At 41.5% G+C, this 22,940-nt stretch overlaps 1 protein-coding gene across 4 annotated transcripts in view; it reads left to right on the top strand.

Moving 5' to 3' along the window:
• Window positions 1–22,940, top strand: part of atg5 (ATG5 autophagy related 5 homolog (S. cerevisiae)) — a 164,552-nt gene that overhangs the window by 10,830 nt on the left and 130,782 nt on the right. For 3 of the 4 annotated variants that reach the window (XM_073055842.1, XM_073055844.1, XM_073055843.1), the window contains exon 3: window positions 8,454–8,581. The exons of the other annotated variant lie outside the window; for it this stretch is intronic. In XM_073055842.1, the coding sequence (XP_072911943.1) occupies window positions 8,454–8,581 (128 nt within the window). The remainder of the gene's footprint in view (window positions 1–8,453; window positions 8,582–22,940) is intronic. 4 annotated transcript variants of the gene reach the window in all.

Below are 22,940 nucleotides of genomic sequence, written 5' to 3'. Positions count from 1 at the left end.
AATTCAAATTAAGTAGCAAAATGGTGTTGGATAGACTGATGGAACTGAAGGTTGATAAATCCCCAGGGCCTGATGGTCTGCATCCCAGGGTACTTAAAGAGGTGGCTCTAGAAATCGTGAACGTATTGGTAATCATTTTCCAATGTTCTATAGATTTAGGATCAGTTCCTGTGGATTGGAGGGTAGCTAATGTTATCCCACTTTTTAAGAAAGGAGGGAGAGAGAAAACAGGGAATTATAGACCAGTTAGCCTGACATCCGTGGTGGGGAAGATGCTGGAGTCAATTATAAAAGATGAAATTGCAGCACATTTGGATAGCAGCAACAGGATCAGTCCGAGTCAGCGTGGATTTACGAAGGGGAAATCAGGCTCAACTAATCTTCTGGAATTTTTTTGAGGATGTAACTAGGAAAATGGACAAGGGAGAGCCAGTGGATGTAGTGTACCTGGACTTTCAGAAAGCCTTTGATAAGGTCCCATATAGGAGATTAGTAGGCAAAATTAGTGCACGTGGTATTGGGGGTAGGGTTCTGACATGGATAAAAAAATTGGTTGGCAGACAGGAAACAAAGAATAGGGATTAACGGGTCCCTTTCAGAATGGCAGGCAGTGACTAGTGGGGTACTGCAAGGCTTGGTGCTGGCAGCTTTTACAATATACATTAATGATTTAGATGAAGGGATTAAAAATAACCTAAGCAAATTTGCAGATGACGCAAAGCTGGGTGGCAGTGTGAAATGTGAGGAGGATGTTATGAGAATGCAGAGTGATTTGTACAGGTTGGGTGAGTGGGCAGATGCAGTTTAATGTGGATAAATGTGAGGTCCACTTTGGTGGCAAGAACAGGAAGGCAGATTACTATCTGAATGGCGTCAAGTTAGGAAAAGGGGAAGTATAACGAGATCTGGGTGTCCTTGTTCATCAGTCACTGAAAGTATGCATGCAGGTACAGCAGGCAGTGAAGAAAGCTTATGGCATGTTGGCCTTCATAACAAGGGGAGTTGAGTATAGGAGCAAAGAGGTCCTTCTGCAGCTGTACAGGGCCCTGGTGAGACCACACCTGGAGTATTGTGTGCAGTTTTGGTCTCCAAATTTGAGGAAGGACATTCTTGCTATTGAGGGAGTGCAGCATAGGTTCACGAGGTTAATTCCCGGGACGGCGGGACTGTCATATGTTGAAAGATTGGAGCGATTGGGCTTGTATACACTGGAATTTAGAAGGCTGAGAAGGGGTCTGATTGAAACATATAAGATTATTAAGGGATTGGACACGCTAGAGGCAGGAAACATGTTCCCGATGTTGGGGGAGTCCAGAACCAGAGGCCACAGTTTAAGAATAAGGGGTAGGCCATTTAGAACGGAGTTGAGGAAAAACTTTTTCACCCAGAGAGTTGTGGGTCTGTGGAATGCTCTACTTCAGAAGGCAGTGGAGGGCATTTCTCTAGATGCTTTCAAGAGAGAGTTAGATAGAGCTCTTAAAGATAGCGGAGTCAAGGGATATGGGGAGAAGGCAGGAACAGAGTACTGATTGTGGATGATCAGCTGTGATCACAGTGAATGGCGGTGCTGGCTCGAAGGGCTGAATGGCCTATTCCTGCACCTATTATCTGTTGGTTGACTGACAGTGACTACTGGTGTTCTGCAGGAGTCCTTTTCATGTTATGTGTTAATGATCTGGATGATGTAATTAATGTCTTTGGGGTCAATTTTGTGGCTGATACAAGCATAGATAGAGGGGCAGGTAGTGTTGAGGAAGCAGGGAGTCTGTAGAAGAACTGGGACGGGGTCTTTTTACCTTTGCGCTCTCCTAACTACCCCTAAGGATTCCTCATCTTCTTGTCCTGTGTAACTTTTTTCTGTGTATTTGATTTCCTTTTTTTAAACCAACAGAGCCACCCCACGCCCTCTGCCGACCTACCCGTCATTTTGGTACAGTGCGTATCTTTGGATATTAAGCTTTCAACTGTGATCTTCTTTCTGGCCTGACTCAGTGATGCCCACAATGTCACACCTGCCAATTTCTTACTACGTTATTAGGTCATCTACTTTATTCTGTATACTGCGTGCATTCAAATATAACATCTTCATTCCTGTATTTACCCTTTTCAACCTTGCCTGCATGTTATCATGTTTCTGAGCTTTTTGTCTTTTTATTTTATTCTGGAGACTTGTAACCTGTCCTGCACTAACTTTCCCTTTTATCCTTACTTTTCCAAGCTGTTTAAACTCAAACGCTACTATTTAGTTTAGACACATTTCAACCCTTCCACTGACTGCAATTTTGTCCTGTCATCTGCCTCCCCTTTTTCAGTCTCACTACACATTGCATCTACTGTATACCAACTGCCTCCATCCTCTGACCTGTCACTTCAGTTTTTCTCCTCCCCCCCCCCCCCCCCACCCACCAAATTAGTTTAAACCCTCCCCAACAGCTGTAGCAAACATGCTGCCCACAATGATGTTGGTCCCCCTTGGGTTCAGGTACCCATTTTTTTTGGTGTTTTTTTTACAGGTTATACCTTCCCCAGAAGAGATCCCAATGATCCAGAAATCTGAACCCCTACCCTACTTTCTGCACCAGTTCCTCAACCACACATTCATCTGCCAAATCATCCTATTACGCTCACTGGCATGTGGCATGGGCAGCAACCAGGAAATTAGTACCCTGGCAGTCCTGCTTTTCATCTTCCTGTCTGGCTCCCTATATTCTCTCCAACATCTCATCCCTTTCCCTACCTCTGTCATTAGTACACATACCTACCACAACTTCTGGCTGCTCACCCTTGCCCTTTAGGGTGCTGTGGACCCGATCAGAGATAGCCTAGCACCTGGGAGGCAACATACCATCTGAGTGTCTCTTTCGCATCCACAGAATCTTCTGTCTGCTTCTCTAACTAATGAATTCCCTATCAGCACTGTACTTCTCCCTGCTTCTCTTCCTTCTGAGCCACAGATCCAGACTCTGTCAGAGATCAGGTCACTGTGGCTTCCTGCTGGTAAGATCTTTTCCCCCACCAACAATCCAACTCGGTCCTTATTATTGAGGGCAATGGCCACAGGGGGAAACCTCTCCACCCAGCTACCTGCCTCCTGCAACTTCGGGGTGACTGCAGTACCCCCTTGTAGTCTGCCTGATCTCCCATATGAGCTGAAGGTCATTCAGCTGCAGCCGCAGTTCCCTAACACAGTTTTACAAGGATCTGCAGCTGGATGTACTTCATTTAGACATGGTCATCAGGGAGGTCTCCCAGAACCTCATGTGAAGAACACTCCACTGACCCTGTACCCATTTTCACTGCACTAACTATGCACTAATAGACAAAGTAAGAAATAAACTTAACCAGAAACTTACCTTGGGCTTGGTTTCTTCTCGCCAAAGCCTCAAACTAACCCCTCCAACTCTGGTCCACTGCCAATAGCCACTCTGCCTAAACCTAACTTACTTTATTGGCCATCGCCAATTCTCTAATAAATCATGACTGAAGCGAGCCAAAAAGTCCTGAAAAGCCCTAATTTCTTTTTAGCGTTGCAGTCAAAGTGATATTATGACAGCTTGGGGCATTCCAGAGTTCAGTTCCAGCGCTGTCTGTTAGGGGTCTGAATGTCCTTCCTGTCAACGCTTGGGTTTTCCCCAGGAGCTCTGGTCTCCTCTCACAGTCCAAAGACAGGTTAATTGTTCATTGTAAATTGTCCTGTAATTAGGCCAGCATTAAATTGGTTGTTGAGCTGCACGGCTCAAAGGGTGGAAGGTCGTATTCTGCGCTGTATCTCAGTAAAATATGATAATTAAAGATAAATTAAGACTGTTGTTTTGGGCTACTTGGAGGCTTATGATAAAATAGATCAAAATCAGCATGGTTTACTTGGGGGGTGGGGTGGGAATCTTGCCTGAGAGGGGATGGAGCTGAGAGGAAATTTGGATCAGCCATAATGAAATGGTAGAACGGACTTGATGGGCCAAATGGCTTAATTCTGCTCCAATATCTCATGGTTTTATAAATCTAGAATTCTCCGAGGAAATAGCAGGCAGGATAGACAAAGGAATCAGATGTTTATTTGGATTTTCAGAAGGGGCTTTGAGGAGGTGCCGTACATGAAGCTGCTGAACAATGAGTCCATGATATTACAGGACAGGTACTAGCATGGACAGAAGATTGGCTAACGAGCAGAATGCAAAGAGTGAGAATAAAGAGCTTTTTCTGGTTGGCTGTTGGTGACTAGTGCTGTTTTGCAGGGGTCAGTATTAGGTCCACTACTTCTCACATCAGGTGGAGTTGATGGCTTTGCGGCCAAGTTTTCCAAGTGTTTGGATATAGAGGCCAAAGCAGAGATTGATAGGTTCTCAATTAGTAAGGGCGCCAGAAGTTACAGGGAGAAAGAAATAGAATGGGTTCGAGAGGGAAAATAAATCAGCCACGATCGAGTGGCAGTAGCAGACTAGATGGGCCAAGTATCCTAATTCTGCTTCCGTGTCTTATGGCGATAGAAGCCAGTCTGCAGTCAATTTGATTCATTCCATGTTTGATATTGAGGAAACTGAGAGCACTTGCTCTCCAGAATCAGCTGAATCTCATTCCAATACTAATGCAGTACAGGCAGTCCCTGAGTTACGAACGTCTGACTTATGGATGGAGGGAGGAGAACACCATCCGCTATTTTAAGTCGGATCACGATGCCGTCTGCTATTTTAAGTCGTTGCCGTTAACACTGTCTTGAGTGTGTAACTTTGTATTTGGCTTAAATATTTCTTAGCAAGATTCACCCTGACCTCCCCCCACCTTTTCCAGTCAGCACCGCCCCCCCCCCGGCTTGTCCCATTTAACCTGTCTCAGTGCAGGGACTTTAGGACCCGGAGCAGCACAACACCTGCCGCCCGCGGCTGCTGCTGTATTTTTTTTTATTAAGTGCAATCGTGAGCAATAGTCAGATCAGAAATGCTGTTCAAGTCAACTAGTTCCTAAAGAGCACTTTGATAGGCCAATCAGATGGTTCACTGCTGCTCAGCGATAGAACATAAAATCTGCAGTTTTCTGTTCCGTTGATGGAAAACGATCGCAATTGAAAATAAAGTGAGAATAATAAAGCAATTGGAAAGAGGTGAAATGCCGTTGGTCATTGGAAAAGCTTTAGGCTACAGTCGGTCAATGATCGGAACAACATTAAAGGATACAGATAAAGGATAAAGTGAGAATAATGGTGCATGTGAAAGGCCCTGCCCCGATGAAAGCTACAATTATTACCAAGCAACGCAGTGGTTTAATTATTGAAATACATACATTTCTTAAGTGTTTTATATGCATAGAAGGGTAAAATATGTACTGTATACTAAGACAGACGTTTGACTGACGCTAAATAATACCGGATGTACCTGTTCCGACTTACGTACATATCCGACTCAGGAACGGAACTTGTTCGTAATCCAGGGGCTGCCTGTACTAGCAGCCGCAAACACAACATCTTGCTACCAATTGGCCCATGAGCCTGCTTCCAGTCAAAAGGAAAGTGTTAGAATGTATCAGTGTCAGTGCTATCAAAAAGCATTTACTCGCCTGCTTAGCCACGCTTGGTATTCCTTTCATCAAGCTACTTGGTTTCGGATTTTATTGGGGCCTCTTTCAAATCAGGACCAAAGATTTGAGTGCCAGAGTGGGAGCGAAAATGACTTTATCATTTGTTACCTGGCAGTAGGTGCAGCATGACATCAAAGACAATAGCTTAAATTAGTGGGCATTGTAGGGAAATGTTCCATTGAGTGTAGTTATGCTTTGTTTAAAGGAGAATGGATGTGGTTATTGCTGATCTATCACCTCTGCATTGAGCCTTGAATTCATGCAGCCATATTTGCGTGCCTTATCATTGATCTTTACGGTACTGTCCATTACCATCTCTTGGACTGAGAGTTTGGCTGCACCTTTTTCCTGAAAAAGTGTTTTCCTCTACAACACTGGTCAATAAAACCAATTGGGTGTTTTAGATGTAGTATTGTGTAATGAGACGATTAATTGATCCTGTCACTTTTAGTGAATGGTGATTATAATGTGACTTGGATTCATAAAAATCAAGTGATTTAGTTCATTCTGACAATGGCGTTGTAAATGTTTGAAGCATACCAAGAAAGCATGAGACAATTTGTCTGTAATGAACTGGAAATTCCTTGTTTACACTCATAACTTTTAAATCAGTGGCCTACTTCTGTTTATGTTCTCGTGTTCCTTGAAGACTTGCATGAAGTACTCATCTTTTCTTGTCTTGGTCCACCTCACATTTTCTTTTCCATTTACTTTAAAGACTTAAATGACTAAAATCTTCAGATGCTAAGTTTCTAAAGCAGAAACAGGAAGTGATGGAACAGTTGCAGATTAGACTGCATTTGTGTGAGAAAAAGTTTGTTTTCTATCCACCGCTGCTTTCAAATTGATTCGATTTTGCTTTCTCTCTGACAAAAAGTCTGCAGTCTGAACCTTTTTCTATGGATGCCACTTGACCTGTTGAGTCTTTCAAGCATGTTTTGTTCTTATTTTCTCTAAGACCTGTTAACTGCCATTTTCTACTCATACACTCAGCTTGTATTTTCTTTCTCGCTTCCCCATCATCTTCCAATATTCACCCTGTTTTTTTAACTCACCTAACGCCTCAGTGGGCTTCCTTTTCTGTGCCTCCTTTGTTATCCAAAAAAAACCCTGACTTGGTTTCCTTACCATTGCCCCTCTGCAAATGTTCTTCCACTAACAGTTTGCCTATCTCTTGTCTTATTAGTAGACCTAGAAATGCATTTGGTCAACATGCAATTTCTCCCAAGTACTATTCAATGGTGATAAAATTTTTCAGTGGTGTAATAGTCCTTTTTTTGCTTTATAAAGATATTAGATACATTGATTGAGTTGCATATCTGACATTGAAGCTGAATGAAGCAGAAAGAATATTTTGGCTTTGTGTTTCACTGATGCAAGTCCTGATCAATGTAAAGGACTTGTTTGACTTGGAAGGGTTCAAGATTCAAGATTCAAAAACTTTATTGTCATTCTAACCGTACATCAGCTCTGCAGTGCAGAATGAGACAGCATTTCCCAGGAGCAGTGCAATCATAACAGAACAAATGCAACACTGAATAATAAACATAACAATAAATAGTAAAAACACGACAACCACATGTCAGTTAAAAACAAGTTATGTGTCCAGTGCAAGTTAAAAGTGTCCAAAGCAGAGTCAGGTAGAGCAGCTATTTAGCAGTCTGACTGCCTTTGGGAGGAAGCTGTTTAGTAGCCTTGTGGTTTTAGTTTTGATGCTCCTGTTACATTTACCTGATGGCAGAAGAACAAACAGTTCATGGAGAGGGTGTGAGGGGTCTTTAATGATGTACCATGTCTTCTGAAAGAGGTCTTGGACAGAAGGTAGGGAGACCCCAATAACCTTCTCTGCTCCCCTAACCACCCTCTGCAAGGCTTTTTTGTCGGCAGCACTGCAGCTGGAGTACCAGGTTGTGATGCAAAAGGTCAGCACACTCTCAACCACGCCTCTGTAGAATGTAGTTAAGATGTTAGTGGGGAGTGATGCTTGTTTAAGCTTCCTCAAAAAGTGCAGTCTCTGCTGGGCTCGTTTCACAATCCCAGTGGTGTTCCTGGACCAGGTGAGATTGTCCGAGATCTGCATCCCAAGGAACTTGATGTTTTCCACTCTGTCCACTGTGGAGCCACTGATGCTGAGGGGTGTGTGCTCAGGCTGAGACCGTCTGAAATCGACGATCATCTCCTTGGTTTTGGTGACATTAAGCATCAAGTTGTTGTCACTGCACCAGCTCTTTAGGTGTTTAACCTCCTCCCTGTACATTGTTTCATCATTTTTGTTGATGAGCCCCACCACTGTGGTATCATCAGCAAATTTAATGATCAGGTTCTCCTTGAATCTGGCTGCACAGTCATGTGTTAGCAGTGTAAACAGCAATGGGCTAAGCACACAGCCTTGTGGGGATCCAGTGCTCAGTGTGATGGAGTCAGAGATGTTCCTGCCAACATGGACTGACTGGTCTCTCTGTCAAGAAATCCAGAATCCAGCGACACATGGCAGTGTTAAGGCCAAGCAGTGACAGTTTCTCCACTAGTCTCTGCGAGATGATGGTATTGAACGCTGAACTGAAATCAATGTACAGGATTCTGGTTAACTGAAAAGTTGAGTTGAAGAGACAGTCACATGGGTACATTTAATTCTATATTGTTTTACTTAGATGTCAGTGTTTCAGATGTTTGTTTAAAAGTAATCACTTTTGTATTCTAACCCAAATTTGTTGATTTGAATCTTGAAATAGAAAGTAAATTTTCGTCATCAGTGTATGTGGTACCAAATGGATAATGTTTTGAGTATTTCTCTAGCCACTGCTGCTACATTTTCTAAGTATTCATGATTCAGTGTCTTCTTTCGGAGCAAGCAACTTTGTAACACTATAACTTCTTTCCAGCTGCTTTTACCGAGAGTCAGCTACCTGATGCTCGTCACTGACAAAGCTAAAAAGCACTTCCAGAAAGTTATGAGACAAGAGGATGTGGGAGAGATGTGGTTTGAATATGAAGGTGTACCTCTGAAGTGGTGAGTTTCCAATTGAAGCTGAGTATAACTGCCCCATCCACCACTAAAGGATGCATCTTAATTCTGATGAAAGGGTGTTAATTTTTGAAAACTATTTCATAATTGTCACTTGCAATATTACTGTTCAGAACACGTTCTTCACCCATTTAGTCATGAAGTTGCTTATACTTTAAACTGTTGCAGTATTTTGGGTATATTGAGCTTGTATATTCTAGATGTATTAATATTAGAGTTTGGAAAAAATATTGCATATGAATTGTGTGTGGGTAAGGGGGGGGGGGGAAGTAAAATGAAATTTGGGATCTTATCAATGTTTCCCCTAAACTGATTTAATGCTGTGGAGTGAGAAACTGCTCAATGTACTTTGAAGCCTAAAAAGATCCGGAAATGAATGTTCAGTTTAATAGATTGACTGTTCAAGCTATTGAAGTAGATGGAGGATTCGGTTCCATCTGTTGCTTCTGAGTTATTTGAAATTAGAGGTGCTGAACGTGTGGCGCTGTTAGAAAAGCTGGGCAGTTCCTTTAGCAGTTCCAGTTGATTTTGAAAGGGGTCTTTCACTGATTTAGGTAATTGTAGTTTCTGTATTGGATGAATAGGGTCCTCAAGGGCAACCATCAAGACACGTTTTCCACAAAAGGAGACTGGAAAGGACGCTTATTTGAGAAAGTACTTGTCAATGCGAGCTGGCTAAGTTCAGATTCAGTTTATTGTCATTTAGAAACCACAAATTTAATGCAGTTAAAAAATGAGACAGCGTTCCTCCAGAATGATATCACAAAAGCATATGATAAAACAGACTACACCAGAAAATCCACGTAACGTTTGGCAATCCCCAATCCAGAGTCCGGAGAGGCTGCTGCGCATTAATATCGCGCTACCATCTAGCGCGTTCCTCGGAAAGGAGCTCCAAAATCCACCAGACAAAAACAAGACCAAAAACTAAAGCTACAAGTCCTGCACAAAACCATATAGTTACAACAGTGCAAACAATAGCATAATTGATAAAAAAACAGACTATGGGCACAGTAAAAATAGTCCAAGATGTTAAAGGACTGTAAGTTCAAAAGAAATCACCACAGTTTCCACAAGTCTCCAGGGTCCCGACAGACTCGCCATCCCACGCTGGCGGCAGAAGGGAGTACCCTCGCTATGGACTTCCAAGGCGCCGCCTGACTCAGCCTCGCAGATGCAGCACACAATGGAAGCTCTGTCAAACCCAGCCTCGCAGACGCAGCACACACTGAAAGTGACCTGAGTCCGTTGAACCTCCTAGCCGACGACCATCCCCTCTGGCACAGCTTCTCCGAGCACCATCCTTTGCCGAGCGCATTAAGACGGCCCCGCCAACGGCCATCGGCAATGCGACCCCGAGGACTGGGGGCCTTTTCTTCCCAGCAGAGTCCCGGACCTCACAGCAGCAGCAGCAATGAAGAAGGTCTTCCTGGAATTTCCCGATGTTTCTCCGTGCTTCCACGTCCGTTTTCAATCGATTATGATTGCACAAGGCACCCCACTTCACAAATAACAGATAATCAGTTCCGGAGTGGCTGCTGCAAGCTGTGTCGCACTGCCATCTTGGATCTTATATCTTAAATGATTTCAAAGTTCAAAAAGTTTGAAGTAAATTTATTATCAAAGTACATGTATGTCACCATATACAACCCTAAGGTTCATTTTCTTGTGGACATACTCAATAAACCTATAGAATAATAACCAAAAAAAGTATCAGTGAAAGACTGCCCACCTATGGCATTCAACCAGAGTGCAGAAGACAACAAACTGCAAATATAAAAAGTTGAAATAATAAATAAACAATAGTGAGAACATGAGATTAAAAGTCCCTGAAAATGAGTCCATTGGTTGTAGGAACATTTCAATGATGGGGCAAGTGAAGCTGAGTGTTTTCAAATGGACAGGGAACCAAAATACTTGTATTTCCTCAATAGAATGCACTAGTAGTAGGAAGCTGCAAAACAGAAAAGATATGTTGGGCCGGTCAATATCGACAGATGACACAATAGCCGCTGCTATATATACTGTCCTTGCACATCTGGAGAAGAAGGATGGTTATGTGAGAATGCTGTTCTTGGACTACGGTTCAGCATTCAACACCATAGTTCCATCCAGGCTTAACAAGAATCTGAAAGCAAAGATTGTTTAAACATGAGATTCTACAGATGCTGGAAATCCGGAGCAGCCACACAAAATTCTGGAGGAACTCAACAGGTCAGGCAGCACCTATGAAAATGAATAAACAGTCCATGGTTTGGACTGAAACCAGTCCTGATGAAGGGTTTTGGCCCAAAACATTGCCTGTTTATTGCTTAAAGTTCAGTAAGGTCCTTTGGTAGAGCATAAGATAATAGCAGCATACTTCTCAGGCCTTCTTATTTTGTCAGATTAGTTCCATTGGCTAACTACCCTACTTGAAACTAGAAGTCCTGAAATGAATAATGTTGGACATAGGAGATGAAATGAGAATGGTGGAGACACTTGGCAAATGAGGCAGCTTGGCAGATGTGAGCAATGGAGTTAATGTTTTGGGTCGAAGAGAGTGGAGGAGGTTTGTATCATTTTGCTGGTACAGTGGTACTTCATTAACAATTAGTATATAATGAATGTTTCAGTATCCATTTTCAGCATTGAATCAGTAGGTGTTCTGGGGAAAATGCTTGAGTGACGTATTGGTGGTCTCATTTCACAACAGTTTCTACCCCGCTATTAAAAGTCTCCTGAGTAGATCTCTCATGCAAGATGATTTTTGTAATCTACCTTGTCATGGCCCCTTGCACTTAACTTGTCTATGTGCATTGCACTTCCTCTGTAACTGGAATATGATATTATGGTTTCTGCCGTTGCTCGTTCCTTCCTGTATTTTTCTTTGGAATTCTATATAAAGCTTTTCACTCATTACACATGACACTGATAAAATATTACCAGTGTTCCAAATCTTCTGAAGCCAATCATTACTTTTAGAAGTATGGCCACAATTTTCCAAGCAAGAAATGTTGTAGACCATCTCCATAAACCACAATGGTAAATGTTTTGAGGTGCTAATTAAGGAAGTATTGTTTGAAACACTAAACAGCTCTGGGAAAAAATTCCCTTTGCATCTTCCAAATAACCTGAAGGATTTTTATTTTTTTGCATCTATGACACATAGTTCAAATTTAAAAATTAATAATGAACGCAAAGCACATTAGTTTATTATTTATTTCAATAAATATTGGAATGCCATTAAAATAATAGAAATATTTGTTTCTAATCCACTGTGCAGGTTTGTATGATTCTAGTAAGTTCTTTAAGAAGTCCAAAGTTGGTATTTCTTATTGTAGTAATTTCCATTAATAAGTGTTTATTAAAGATGCACAATCCTGAAATAATGAACCATTGCATTAATGAGCAGGTACTTTTGCATAGATGTTGAGGCCTATTTCAGTAGACTTGATGCTTAACACTAGACTTGAATTAGGTTTATTTTTACTGACATTTTTTTCCAGTAGCAGTGCAGTACAATACATAAAAATCATATATTACAATAAAATGCAATAGACAATAGACAGTAGGTGCAGGAATAGGCCATTCAGCCCTTCTAGCCAGCACCACCATTCACTGTGATCATGGCTGATCATACACAATCAGTACCCCGTTCCTGCCCTCTCCCCATATCCCTTGACCCCCACTATCTATAAGAGCTCTATCTAACTCTTGAATGCATCCAGAGACTTGGCCTCCACTGCCTTCTGGGGCAGAGCATTCCACATATCCATCACTCTATGGGTGAAAAAGTTTTTCCACATCTCTGTTCTAAATGGCCTACCCCTTATTCTTAAACTGTGGCCTCTAGTTCTGGACTCGCCCATCAGCGGGAACATGCTTCTTACCTCCAGTGTGTCCAATCCCTTAATAATCTTATATGTTTCAATCAGATCCCCTCTCATCCTTCTAAATTCCAGTGTATACAAGCCCAGTCGCTCCAATCTTTCAACGTATGACAGTCCCGCCATTCCGGGAATTAACCTCGTGAGCCTATGCTGCACTCCCTCAATAGCAAGAATGTCCTTCCTCAAATTTGGAGACCAAAACTGCACACAATACTCCAGGTGTGGTCTCACCAGGGCCCTGTACAGCTGCAGAAGGACCTCTTTACTCCTATACTCAATTCCTCTTGTTATAAAAGCCAGCATGCCATTAGCTTCCTTTACTGCCTGCTGTACCTGCATGCTTGGTTTCATTGACTGATGTACAAGAACACCTAGATCTTGTTGTACTTCCCCTTTTCCTAACTTGACTCCATTTAGATAGTAATCTGCCTTCCTGTTCTTGCCGCCAAAATGGACAACCTCACATTTATCCACATTAAACTGCATCTGCCATACATTTGCCCACTCACCCAACCTGTCCAAGTCACCCTGCATTCTCATAACATCCTCCTGACATTTCACACTGCTACCCAGCTTTGTGTCATCAGCAAATTTGCTAATGTTACTTTTAATCCCTTCATCTAAATCATTAACGTATATTGTAAACAGCTGCGGTCTCAGCACGGTCATGCATAAAACAAAATTGCACAGAAAGCAAAATAGTGTGGTAATGTTCATGGACTATTCAGAAATCTGATGGCAGAGGGGAACCAGTTTTTTAAAAGAAATTTAGGGTCTGTGCAATCTCCCTGATGGTAGTAATTAGATCATTGCAAGAAGGCGCTGATGACACGTGGTGACATTTTGGAGGCTGCTCACCAAACTTCAAGATTTACCTCTTCTGAACTGCTATCATTGCAATCTGTGGTCTGTATTTTCTGTCTTTAGTAACATAGTTTTAAACCATCTTAACTAACTGGCCATTTTACAATATCCTGAAGGACTCGACTCTCAGAAATGTCGGTACAACACTTTGAAGAGGATGAAAGTAAAACATCGTGGCCGGAAAAGAGGGAGAAGGGGAGGACTTTCTGCTGTTTTGGTCTGGCTTAGTGTAAAACTTACTCTACCCAATATCTTGTTACCAAATGTATCGTCTTAAGTATAAAATAGAGGCCCTAAGGGCAAGATTACTGTATCGGCAGGAAATGAGAGATTGTTGTCTTCTGTTCCATGGAGACATGGCTCACCTCAGACACACTGGATATGTTAGCCAGACCTGAGGGTTGCTTAATACACTGAATGAACTGGACTGCTGATTTGAAGAGGGCAAAAAGGTCCTGTGTTTCATGATATACTCTTCATGCTCTTCGTACATAGTGGCCTTACCGGATTCCTGTTCCCCAGACCTGGAACATTTAATGATTAAGTGTCGTCCATTCTGCCTATTGAGAGAATTCTCCTCTGTGATCCTGACCATAATTTACATACGGCCAGGGGCCAATGTTAAAGCAGGCACTCCAGGTTTTGAATGTCGCAATTAGTGAACAGGAACCGTCTACCCTGACGCCTTTCAAATTCTTGCCAGGAATTCAATCTGGCTTATTTGAAGAAATCTCTGCCCAATTTTCATCAGCGTATCACTTGCAGCACTAGGAGTCCCTACACACTCATTCACTGCTATACTACCATAAGGAATGCCAACCTTTCCATCCCTATTCCACAGTTTGGGGATTCTGGTAATCTGACTGTCCTCCTCTTACCTGCGTACAAGCAAAGTCTAAAGAGTAAGGCTACAGCAGTAAGGACAGTGGTGAGAGGCAGTGGAGCAGCAGCATGACTACTTCGAGCAGTGGACTGGGCCATGTTCGAGGACTCCTCCGAGGATCTGAATGAATACACCATGGTTGTCAAGGTCTTTATAAAGTCAGTTGTGGATGAGTGTGTTTCCCACAAAATTATTTCGTCTTCCCCAACCAGAAGTCATGGATGAACCAAGAAATGCATAATCTGCTGAGGGCTAGATCAGGGCTGGTGGCCAATTAAAATAAAAGGTCCATGGATGACTCCTGTTAAGCCATATTAATTTCAGGCCAAACTGGAATCTCAGAAAGATGCTCAACAGCTGGGGCAGGACTTGAATGCTGTCACCTCCTACAAAGTAAATCTAACTTAATAAATGTGACAACAAGGTTTCACTCCCAGGTGATCTTGCTTTGATTGTCAAAATATGGAGGCATCTTCACAAACTCCCACAGCCTCCAATGGACCTGCGATTTTGGTCTCGGGCCAACATGAGAGTATCCTTCAGGAGGATGGACCCATAGAAAGCATCTGGCCCAGTCAGTGTACCTGGCTGTGTACTGAACACCTGTGCTGATCTTTGGCTGGAGCGTTCACTGCGATCTTTAACCTCGTTTTGGCGGTCTGCAGTACCCACCTGGTTCAAGCAGGGTTCAATCATACTGGTGCCCAAGAAGAACATGGTAACCTCTCTCAACGACTGTCACCTGTGATGAAGTGCTTTGAGAGGTTGGTCATGAGCATTTCAACTCTTGCCTAAGGAGGGACATGGACCCGCTCCAGTTTGCCTACCATCGCAATAGGTCAACATTAGATGCAATTTCATTGGCTTTCAGCTCAGCTGTGAAACATCTGTACAGTGAAGATGTGTACATCAGGATACTCTTCATTGGCTACGGCTCTGCATTCAATGGGATCATCCTTTCAAAGCTAATGGAAATGCTCCAGGATCCAGGCCTCAGTACTGCCTCATGCAACTGAATCCTCTATTTCCTCACTTGCAGCTTCCAGTCAGTTCAGATTGACAGCAACATCTCTACTATTTCCATCACTACAAGTGCATCACAAGGCTGTGAGTTTAGTTCCCTGCTCCGCTTGCTTTATACTTATCACTTTGAGACTAAGTACAGCTTCAAAACCATATTTCAGTTTGCTGATGGCCCCGCTGTTGTGGGCCAAGTCAAAGGTGGCGACAAATCAGCACTTAGAGGAGAGATTAAAAATTTGGCTTAGCAGTAGCACAACAACAATTTCTTACTCAATGTCAGCAAGACAAGGAGCTGTGGTTCTTTATTACAGGAGGAGGAAACCTGCGGTCGCTGACCCAACCCTCATCAGGGATCAGAGGTGGAGAGGGTAAGCAACTTTAAATTCCTTGGTGTTATCATGCTAGAGGACCTGTCCTGGGTCCAGCACACAACTGATGTTACAAAGAAGGCATGGCAGCACTCTTCTTAGAAGTTTGCAAACATTTGGCATGTCTTCTAAAACTTTGTTAAAACTCCTATTGATGTGTGGCGGAGTGTTTACTGACTGGTTGCATCGTGGCCTGGTACGGAAAAACCTATGAAAAGTAGTGGATACAGTCCAGTCCTTCACAATAAAGCCCTGCCCGTCCCTGAGCACATCTATAAGAAACACTGTTGCCGGAAAGCAGCATCCATCATCATGAACACCCACTATCGAGACCAGGCTGTCTTCTTGCTGCTGGAGGTACTGGAGCCTCATGATCCACACCAGATTCAGGAACAGTTATTACTTTGCAGCCATCAGGCTCTTGAGTTAGAGGGGTAACTTCACTTATCTCAACACTGAACTGTTCCCAGAACCTATGGACTCAAGTTTAAAGGACTCTTCATGTTATCAATATTTATTGTTTGCTTATTATGTTTGTTTTTTTCTCTAGTTTTGTACATGTTGAGTTTGACTTTAGTGCATTGATTGTCCGCATTGTGTGTGTTTTTTCACTGATTCTATTGTTTCTTTGTATTTACTGTGAACACCTGCAAGAAAATGAACCTCAAGGTTTTATATGGTGATATATACAGTGCTTGTTAAAATAGTCACCCTCCTTTGAAGTTTTCATGTTTTATAGTTTTACAACATTGAATCACAGTGCATTTAATTTGGCTTTTTAGACACTGATCAACAGAAAAAGATTGTGTCAAAGTGAAAACATATTTATACAAAGTGATCTAAATTAATTACAAATATAAAACACATAATAATTGATTGTATATAAGTATTCACCCCCTTTAATATGACATACCAAATCATCACTGGTGCAGCCAATTGGTCTTAGAAGTCACATAATTAGTTAAATAGAGATCACCTGTGTGCAGTCAAGGTGTTTCAGTTGATTGGAGTAAAAATACACCTGTGTCTGGAAGGTCCCACTGCTGGTGAGTCAGTATCCTGGCAAAAACTACACCACGAAGACAACAGAACACTCCAAGCAACTCCATGAAAAGGTTATTGAAAAGCACAAGCCAGGAGATGGTTCCAAGAAAATGTCTAACTGACTGAATATTCCTTGGAATACAGTTAAGTCAACCATCAAGAAGTGGAAAGAATATGGCACAGCTGTAAATCTGCCTAGAGCAGGCTGTCCTCAAAAACTGAGTGACCGTGCAAGAAGGGGACTAGTGAGGGAGGCCACCAAGAGACCTATCATGACTCTGGAAAAGTTACAAGCTTCAGTGGCTGAGATGTGAGAGACTATGCATACAACAACTGGTGTCCAGATGCTTCTCCAGTTGCAGCTGTATTGGAGATTGGCAAAGAGAAAGCCACTATTGAAAAAGGCTCATGGAATCTCGGCTAGAAGGCACGTGAGAGACTCTGAAGTCAGCTGAAAGAAGGTTTTATGGTCTGATGAAATCACAATTGAGTTTTTTAACCATCAGACTAAACACTGGCGTAAGCCAAACTCTGCACATCATCAAAAAGGCACCATCCCTACCGTGAAGCATGGTGGTGGCTACATCATGCTGTGGGGATGATTCACTGCAGCAGGCCTTGGAAGGCTTGTGAAGGTAGAGGGTAAAATGACTGCAGCAAAATACAGAGAATTCTTGAAGGAGAACCTGATTCAGTTTGTGAGAGAACTGTGACTTGAGAGAAGAGTTGTTTTCCAGCAAGACAATGACCCCAAGCATAAAGCCAAAGTTACACAGCAATGACTTTACAGTGAAGTTAATGTCCTGAAGTGGCCAAGTCAGAGTCCAGACCTCAGTCCAATTGAGAAATTGTGGCTGAGCTTGAAAATGGCTGTTCACACATGATCCCCATGCAATCTGGCAGAGCTTGAGCAGTTTTGTAAAGAAGAATGGGAAAAACTGCAGTGTCTAGATGTGCAAAGCTGATAGGAGACCTATCCACACAGACTCAAGGCTTTAAATTGCTGCCAAAGGTGCATCTACTAAATACTGACTTGAATGGGGTAAACACTTAAGCAATCAATTATTTTGTTTAATAATTATAATAAATTTTGACCAATTTATTTTCACTTTGACCCGAAAGTCTTTTCTGTGATCAGTGCCAAAAAAGCCAAATTAATTCCGCTGTGATTCGGTGTTGTAAAACAGTAGAACATTAAAACTGCCAGGGGGGTGAATACTATTAATAAGCACTGTATGTACTTTGATATTAAATTTACTGTGAGCCTTGAAGATGGTACATGCTCCTCAAACTTTGCTGCTGGCGTGCCTTTTTCATAATTGCATCAATATGTTGGGTCCAGGATAGATCTTCTGCGATGTTGACACCCAAGAACTTGAAGATACTCACTCTCTTTATGGCTCTCCCCTCGATGAGGACTGGTGTGTATTCTCCCAGCTCTCCTTGGTCACACTAATAGTGCAAGGTTGACATTGCAACAGCTCTCAATTATCCAATCTATCTCACTCCATATAATTTGGAGTTGTAGTTACAGTGGTCATTAAAAATCCATTTAAACTATCCAAACTGTATACGGAGACTTTAGGTTTGAGCATAATACCGTAGATTTCGCACTACAGAGCGCACCTGATTAAAAGCCGCTGGCTCTAATTTTAGAAAGAAAATCAATTTTGTACTTGTACAAGCCGCACCGGATTTTAGGCCGCAGGTGTCCCACGTTGTAATATGAGATATTTACACAGAAAGATATTACACGTGAGGATTTTTTAACTTTTAATTAAATCCATATGGTAACATAAACAAATACATATTGCAAATGCTTTTTTTCGAACCGTGCCTGTAACGCGGCTACTTTTAAATATACATACGTATCGGTAACACACAAATTACGTTGCGTATACTTTTTTACTGAACAACATTCCAATATCTCCTAACGACTGGTAAAAAATATATATTCTGCAGCCTACCAGGAAAAGTTATTGATCGCCTTTAACTTAAAAGCAGCGTTCGCTCGGGTCTAATGCCGCTCGCCCCCCACCTTCCCGTTTATCGCAAACCGGTATTTCCCACAAGACGCGGTGAAACCGGATGTGACGTCATAGCATCCCGGGATGTAGTACAGAAAACAAATATACTTAAAACACTTCTAACTTTAACTAGAAAATACTAACAAATGAATTACTAAGCGAAAATATTATAAACTAAATAACTGCCATAAAGGCAGCACAATGCTTTTCTTCGAGTGTTTTCCATGTTGATGAGGGTGAGTACAAATGACTGATTTACAATAATTTAATTGTGAAAGTGCGCTTGATTTATCGTACAATTTCATTGGACCTCTGTGAACTACTCATCAATTTTATTGGTCTACTGTTACGAGGCAAAATGTTTTTGGCGGCATGAAAAAAAATCATGCATTAGCCGCACCGTAGTAAAGGCCGCAGTGTTCAAAGCTGTTCAAAATGTGGGGAAAAAGTAGCGGCTTATAATCCGACATCTACGGTAAATCTGTTTTCAGTGGTTGACTGCATGGTGAAATCTTGTTGGAATTGACTGAGGACAAGTTATTTGGCCTTGGCATTTCCAGGGTACGGACAACTTTGTGAGTGCTCTTTTAATTACTGAGAAATGATCACACTTGGAAGTGAATGTGTGTGATTCTTACAGAGATAATTGAGCTTGTTGGAACACATAAGATGCATGTGTTTCTTGTGTGGTTTTGTGCATATTTTCCTTGCTTTTACAAGTTCACCAGTAGATGGTGCTAAAGCATAGCAATAATGTGCTGGCAGTACAGTACAAAATTTCCATTAATTATTTGTGGGTGGAGAAATAAATCCACATTGTCCCAGATAATGAACATCTGATTTACGAATATCCTTGTATTTACTCCCATAATATTCTGCCATGAGACCTAGATGGGAGTTTATTGCAAGATTCTTTGAAAGCTTTGTTAATATTGGCTTGCTACAATTTAAAAACAAAGCTAGAGTAAGTGGTATGAAAAATCTCCTACACATAAATAGTTTGTCCAGGCTCAAGTTGTGATCAGAATTAACTTTTATTCTTAAGCTTTAGATGCAAGTGTCTCCAATGTTACGGCCATTAAGGTTAGGGAAATTTGCCCTTGTAGAACTAAGAAATCACTGCCCAAAAATTTGAGATTTTGGAATACAGTAGCTTTATGGAATTTGTATGGGATAAAGAAGTAAATGAACACTTTTCTCAGCTCTCTTGACATATGAAAAGGTGAAGCAGCTATGTTTGAAGTACGTTTATTATCAAATTATGTGTAATATACACAACCTTGAGATTAGTTTTCTTACAGGCAGCCACAAAACAAAAAAACTCAGAAGAACCCATTTGAAAAAACACTGACAAACACCTGATGTGCAGAGAGATAAAAACAAATCGTGCAAACAATAAAAGTAAGCAAATACAGTGGTGCTAGAAAGTTTGTGAACCCTGTAGAATTTTCTCTTTTTCTGCAAAAATATGACCTAAAATGGAATCAGATAGAGAACCCAATTAAATACATAACACTAAGAACATTAGGCTTGTTCATGATCCAATATTACATGTATTTGTTGGGAAAAGTATGTGAACCTCCGGGGCAATGCCTTCTACTAAAGCTATTTGGGTGTTCCATTTAATGAAATGAGATTAGAGGTGCCCTGCCCTATAAAAAAAAAAGACAAGGTCAGGTTACTGACAGAGCCTCCTCCTCCTCAAGAAAGATCTGTTTATGTGCACCTTGACTTAATCAAATCAACTTTCAAAGGACCTTAGAAGAAGAATTATAGAGATGCATGCAGCTGGAAAAGGCTGCAAAAGCATTTCTAAAGACCTGAGTGTTCATCATTCCTCAGTAAAAGAAATTGTCTGCAAAGGAGGAAACTCAGTACTGTTGCTGCTCTCCCTAGGGGTGGCCATCCTGTAAAGATCACACCAAGAGCACAACGTGCAATGCTAAAGGAAGTGAAAGAGAACCCAAGGGTTGCAGCAAAAGACCCGCAGCAATCTCTAGAACAGGCATGGGCAAACTACGGCCCGCGGGCCATATGCGGCCCGTTAAGCTTTTTAATCCGGCCCGCAGAACTTGATGAAATTATATTAATAAACCTTGTTAACACCTCAGATCCATCCTGAGAATCGCCACAACAAAACTAAATCCAGACTTTGATGCGCTGGCTAAAAAGGGAGACCAACAACACTGTTCCCACTGAAATTAAAAATAAGTTTCTTCGTTGTGTTATGTAAAAAACGCATTTGAAAATATTTTTTTCAATAAGCCTTACATGTTACATGTTATTTCTGTTAAGTGATGGACATGAGTAGTGCGCAGGTGCATGTACGTTCTCAAAATAAAAAATGCGCTCCAGATCAAATAACGCGCTCCGCATACTGGCGCGCTGTCACTGTTCTGTCAGTGACACTGGTCGTTGCTGAGTTTTGGCACGGGACAATTGAATAAGAAGGAGCAGGACAAGTAGACCTGCATCTCCTACCATTTTTGAAATAAAGACAGTCAGGAGGAGAGTGATGATGATAATATCTTGAAGGATAACAGAATTTTCAGTGCTTTAAAATAATAACTGTTACTATTAAAAAAAGCTATATTTTATTCATTTAATTTTCAGTGTTTTAAAAGTCATTTCAATAAATAGCTAAATACCATGGGACTTCAAAGACAGATATTTTGTTGTAATGCATTTGTTCATTTTCAATTGAAATTAAAGCACATGTTTTCTACATATCCCATGATATTTTATTTTCTCTTATGAGGTGTATTACCAAAACACTCCGTCCATCTGCTCCTGGTCCGGCCACCCTGTCAAATTTTAGAACCCTTTGTGGCCCACAAGTCAAAAAGTTTGCCCACCCCTGCTCTAGAACTTGCTAAAGCTCTGTTCATGTGTCCACTATAAGAAAAACACCGAACAAGAAAGGTGTTCATGAAAGGACATGGAGGAAACCACTGTTCTCCAAAAACAAGCATTACTGCACGTCTCAAGTTTGCAAAAGACCACGCAGATGTTCTACAACACTTCTGGGATAATGTTCTGTGGACAGATGAGACAAAAGTTGAACTTTTTGGTAGAAATGCACATTGCAATATTTGGAAGAAAGAGGGCACTGCACACCAAAACCTCATCCCAACTGTGAAGCATGGTGGAAGGAGCATCATGGTTTAGGTCTGCTTTGCTACCTCTGAGCCTGGACATCTTGCTATGGTTGAGGGAACAATTAATTCAAAATTGTATAAAGATATTTTACAAGAAAATGTGGGGGTAGCAGTCTGTCACCTCAAGATTAATAGAAGTTAGATAATACAACAAGATAATCATCAGAAAGACAAGAATAAATCAACAATAGAATAGTTTAACAAGAAAATTCATGTTTTGGAATGGTGAAAGTCCTGACTTTAATCCTATAGAAATGTTGTGGAAGGACCTGAAGCAAGCAGTTCATGCAAGGATGCCCACTAATATCCCACAGTTGAAACCTAAAATTTCTCCAAGCCAATGTGCAGGACTGATCAGCAGATACCGGAAATGTTTGGTTGAGGTTATTGCTGTACAAGGGGGTCACACCATTTAATGAAAGTGAAGGTTCACATACTTTTATCCAACAATGACATTTTGGATCACTTATCTCAATAAATAAATGAACAAGTATAGTATTTTTGTGTTATTCAGTTAGCTTCTCCATCTAGATTCTCTTCATCTAGATCTGATCACATTTTAGGTTATTTATGCAGAAATAGAGACAGGGTTCACAAATTTTCTACCACAACTGTAGCAGTCAGAATGAAAGTGTCATGGAAAATAATGATACAGAATGTTTTCTGGGAAAGCAACCACCAAACCCCCAATAAGGCCATAAGATATAGGAGCAGAAGTGGGTCATTTGGCCCATTGAGTCTGCCCTACCATTCTTCCAATTCTTCTAGTCATTCCCATACCCTTTGATGCCCTGGCTGATCAATAACCTGTCTATCTCTGCCTTAGATACACCCAGTGACTTGGCCTCCACAGCCTCTCATGGCAACAAATTCCAGAGATTTACCACCCTCTGTCTAAAGTAATTTCTCTGCATCTCTGTTTTAAATGGATGTCCTTCAATCCTGAAGTTGTGCCCTCTTGTCCTAGACTCCCCTACCATGGGAAATAACTTTGCCATATCTAATCTGTTCAGGCCTTTTAACATTTAGAATGTTTCTATGAGATCCCTTCTCATTCTCCTGAACTCTAGGAAATATCGCACAAAAGCTGCCAGATGTTCCTCAT

The sequence above is a fragment of the Hemitrygon akajei genome, chromosome 9 (genome assembly GCF_048418815.1).
Source record: "Hemitrygon akajei chromosome 9, sHemAka1.3, whole genome shotgun sequence".
Lineage (NCBI taxonomy): Eukaryota > Metazoa > Chordata > Chondrichthyes > Myliobatiformes > Dasyatidae > Hemitrygon > Hemitrygon akajei.
Note: the sequence above shows the minus strand (reverse complement) of the source record. Positions and strands in the feature narration are given on the sequence as shown.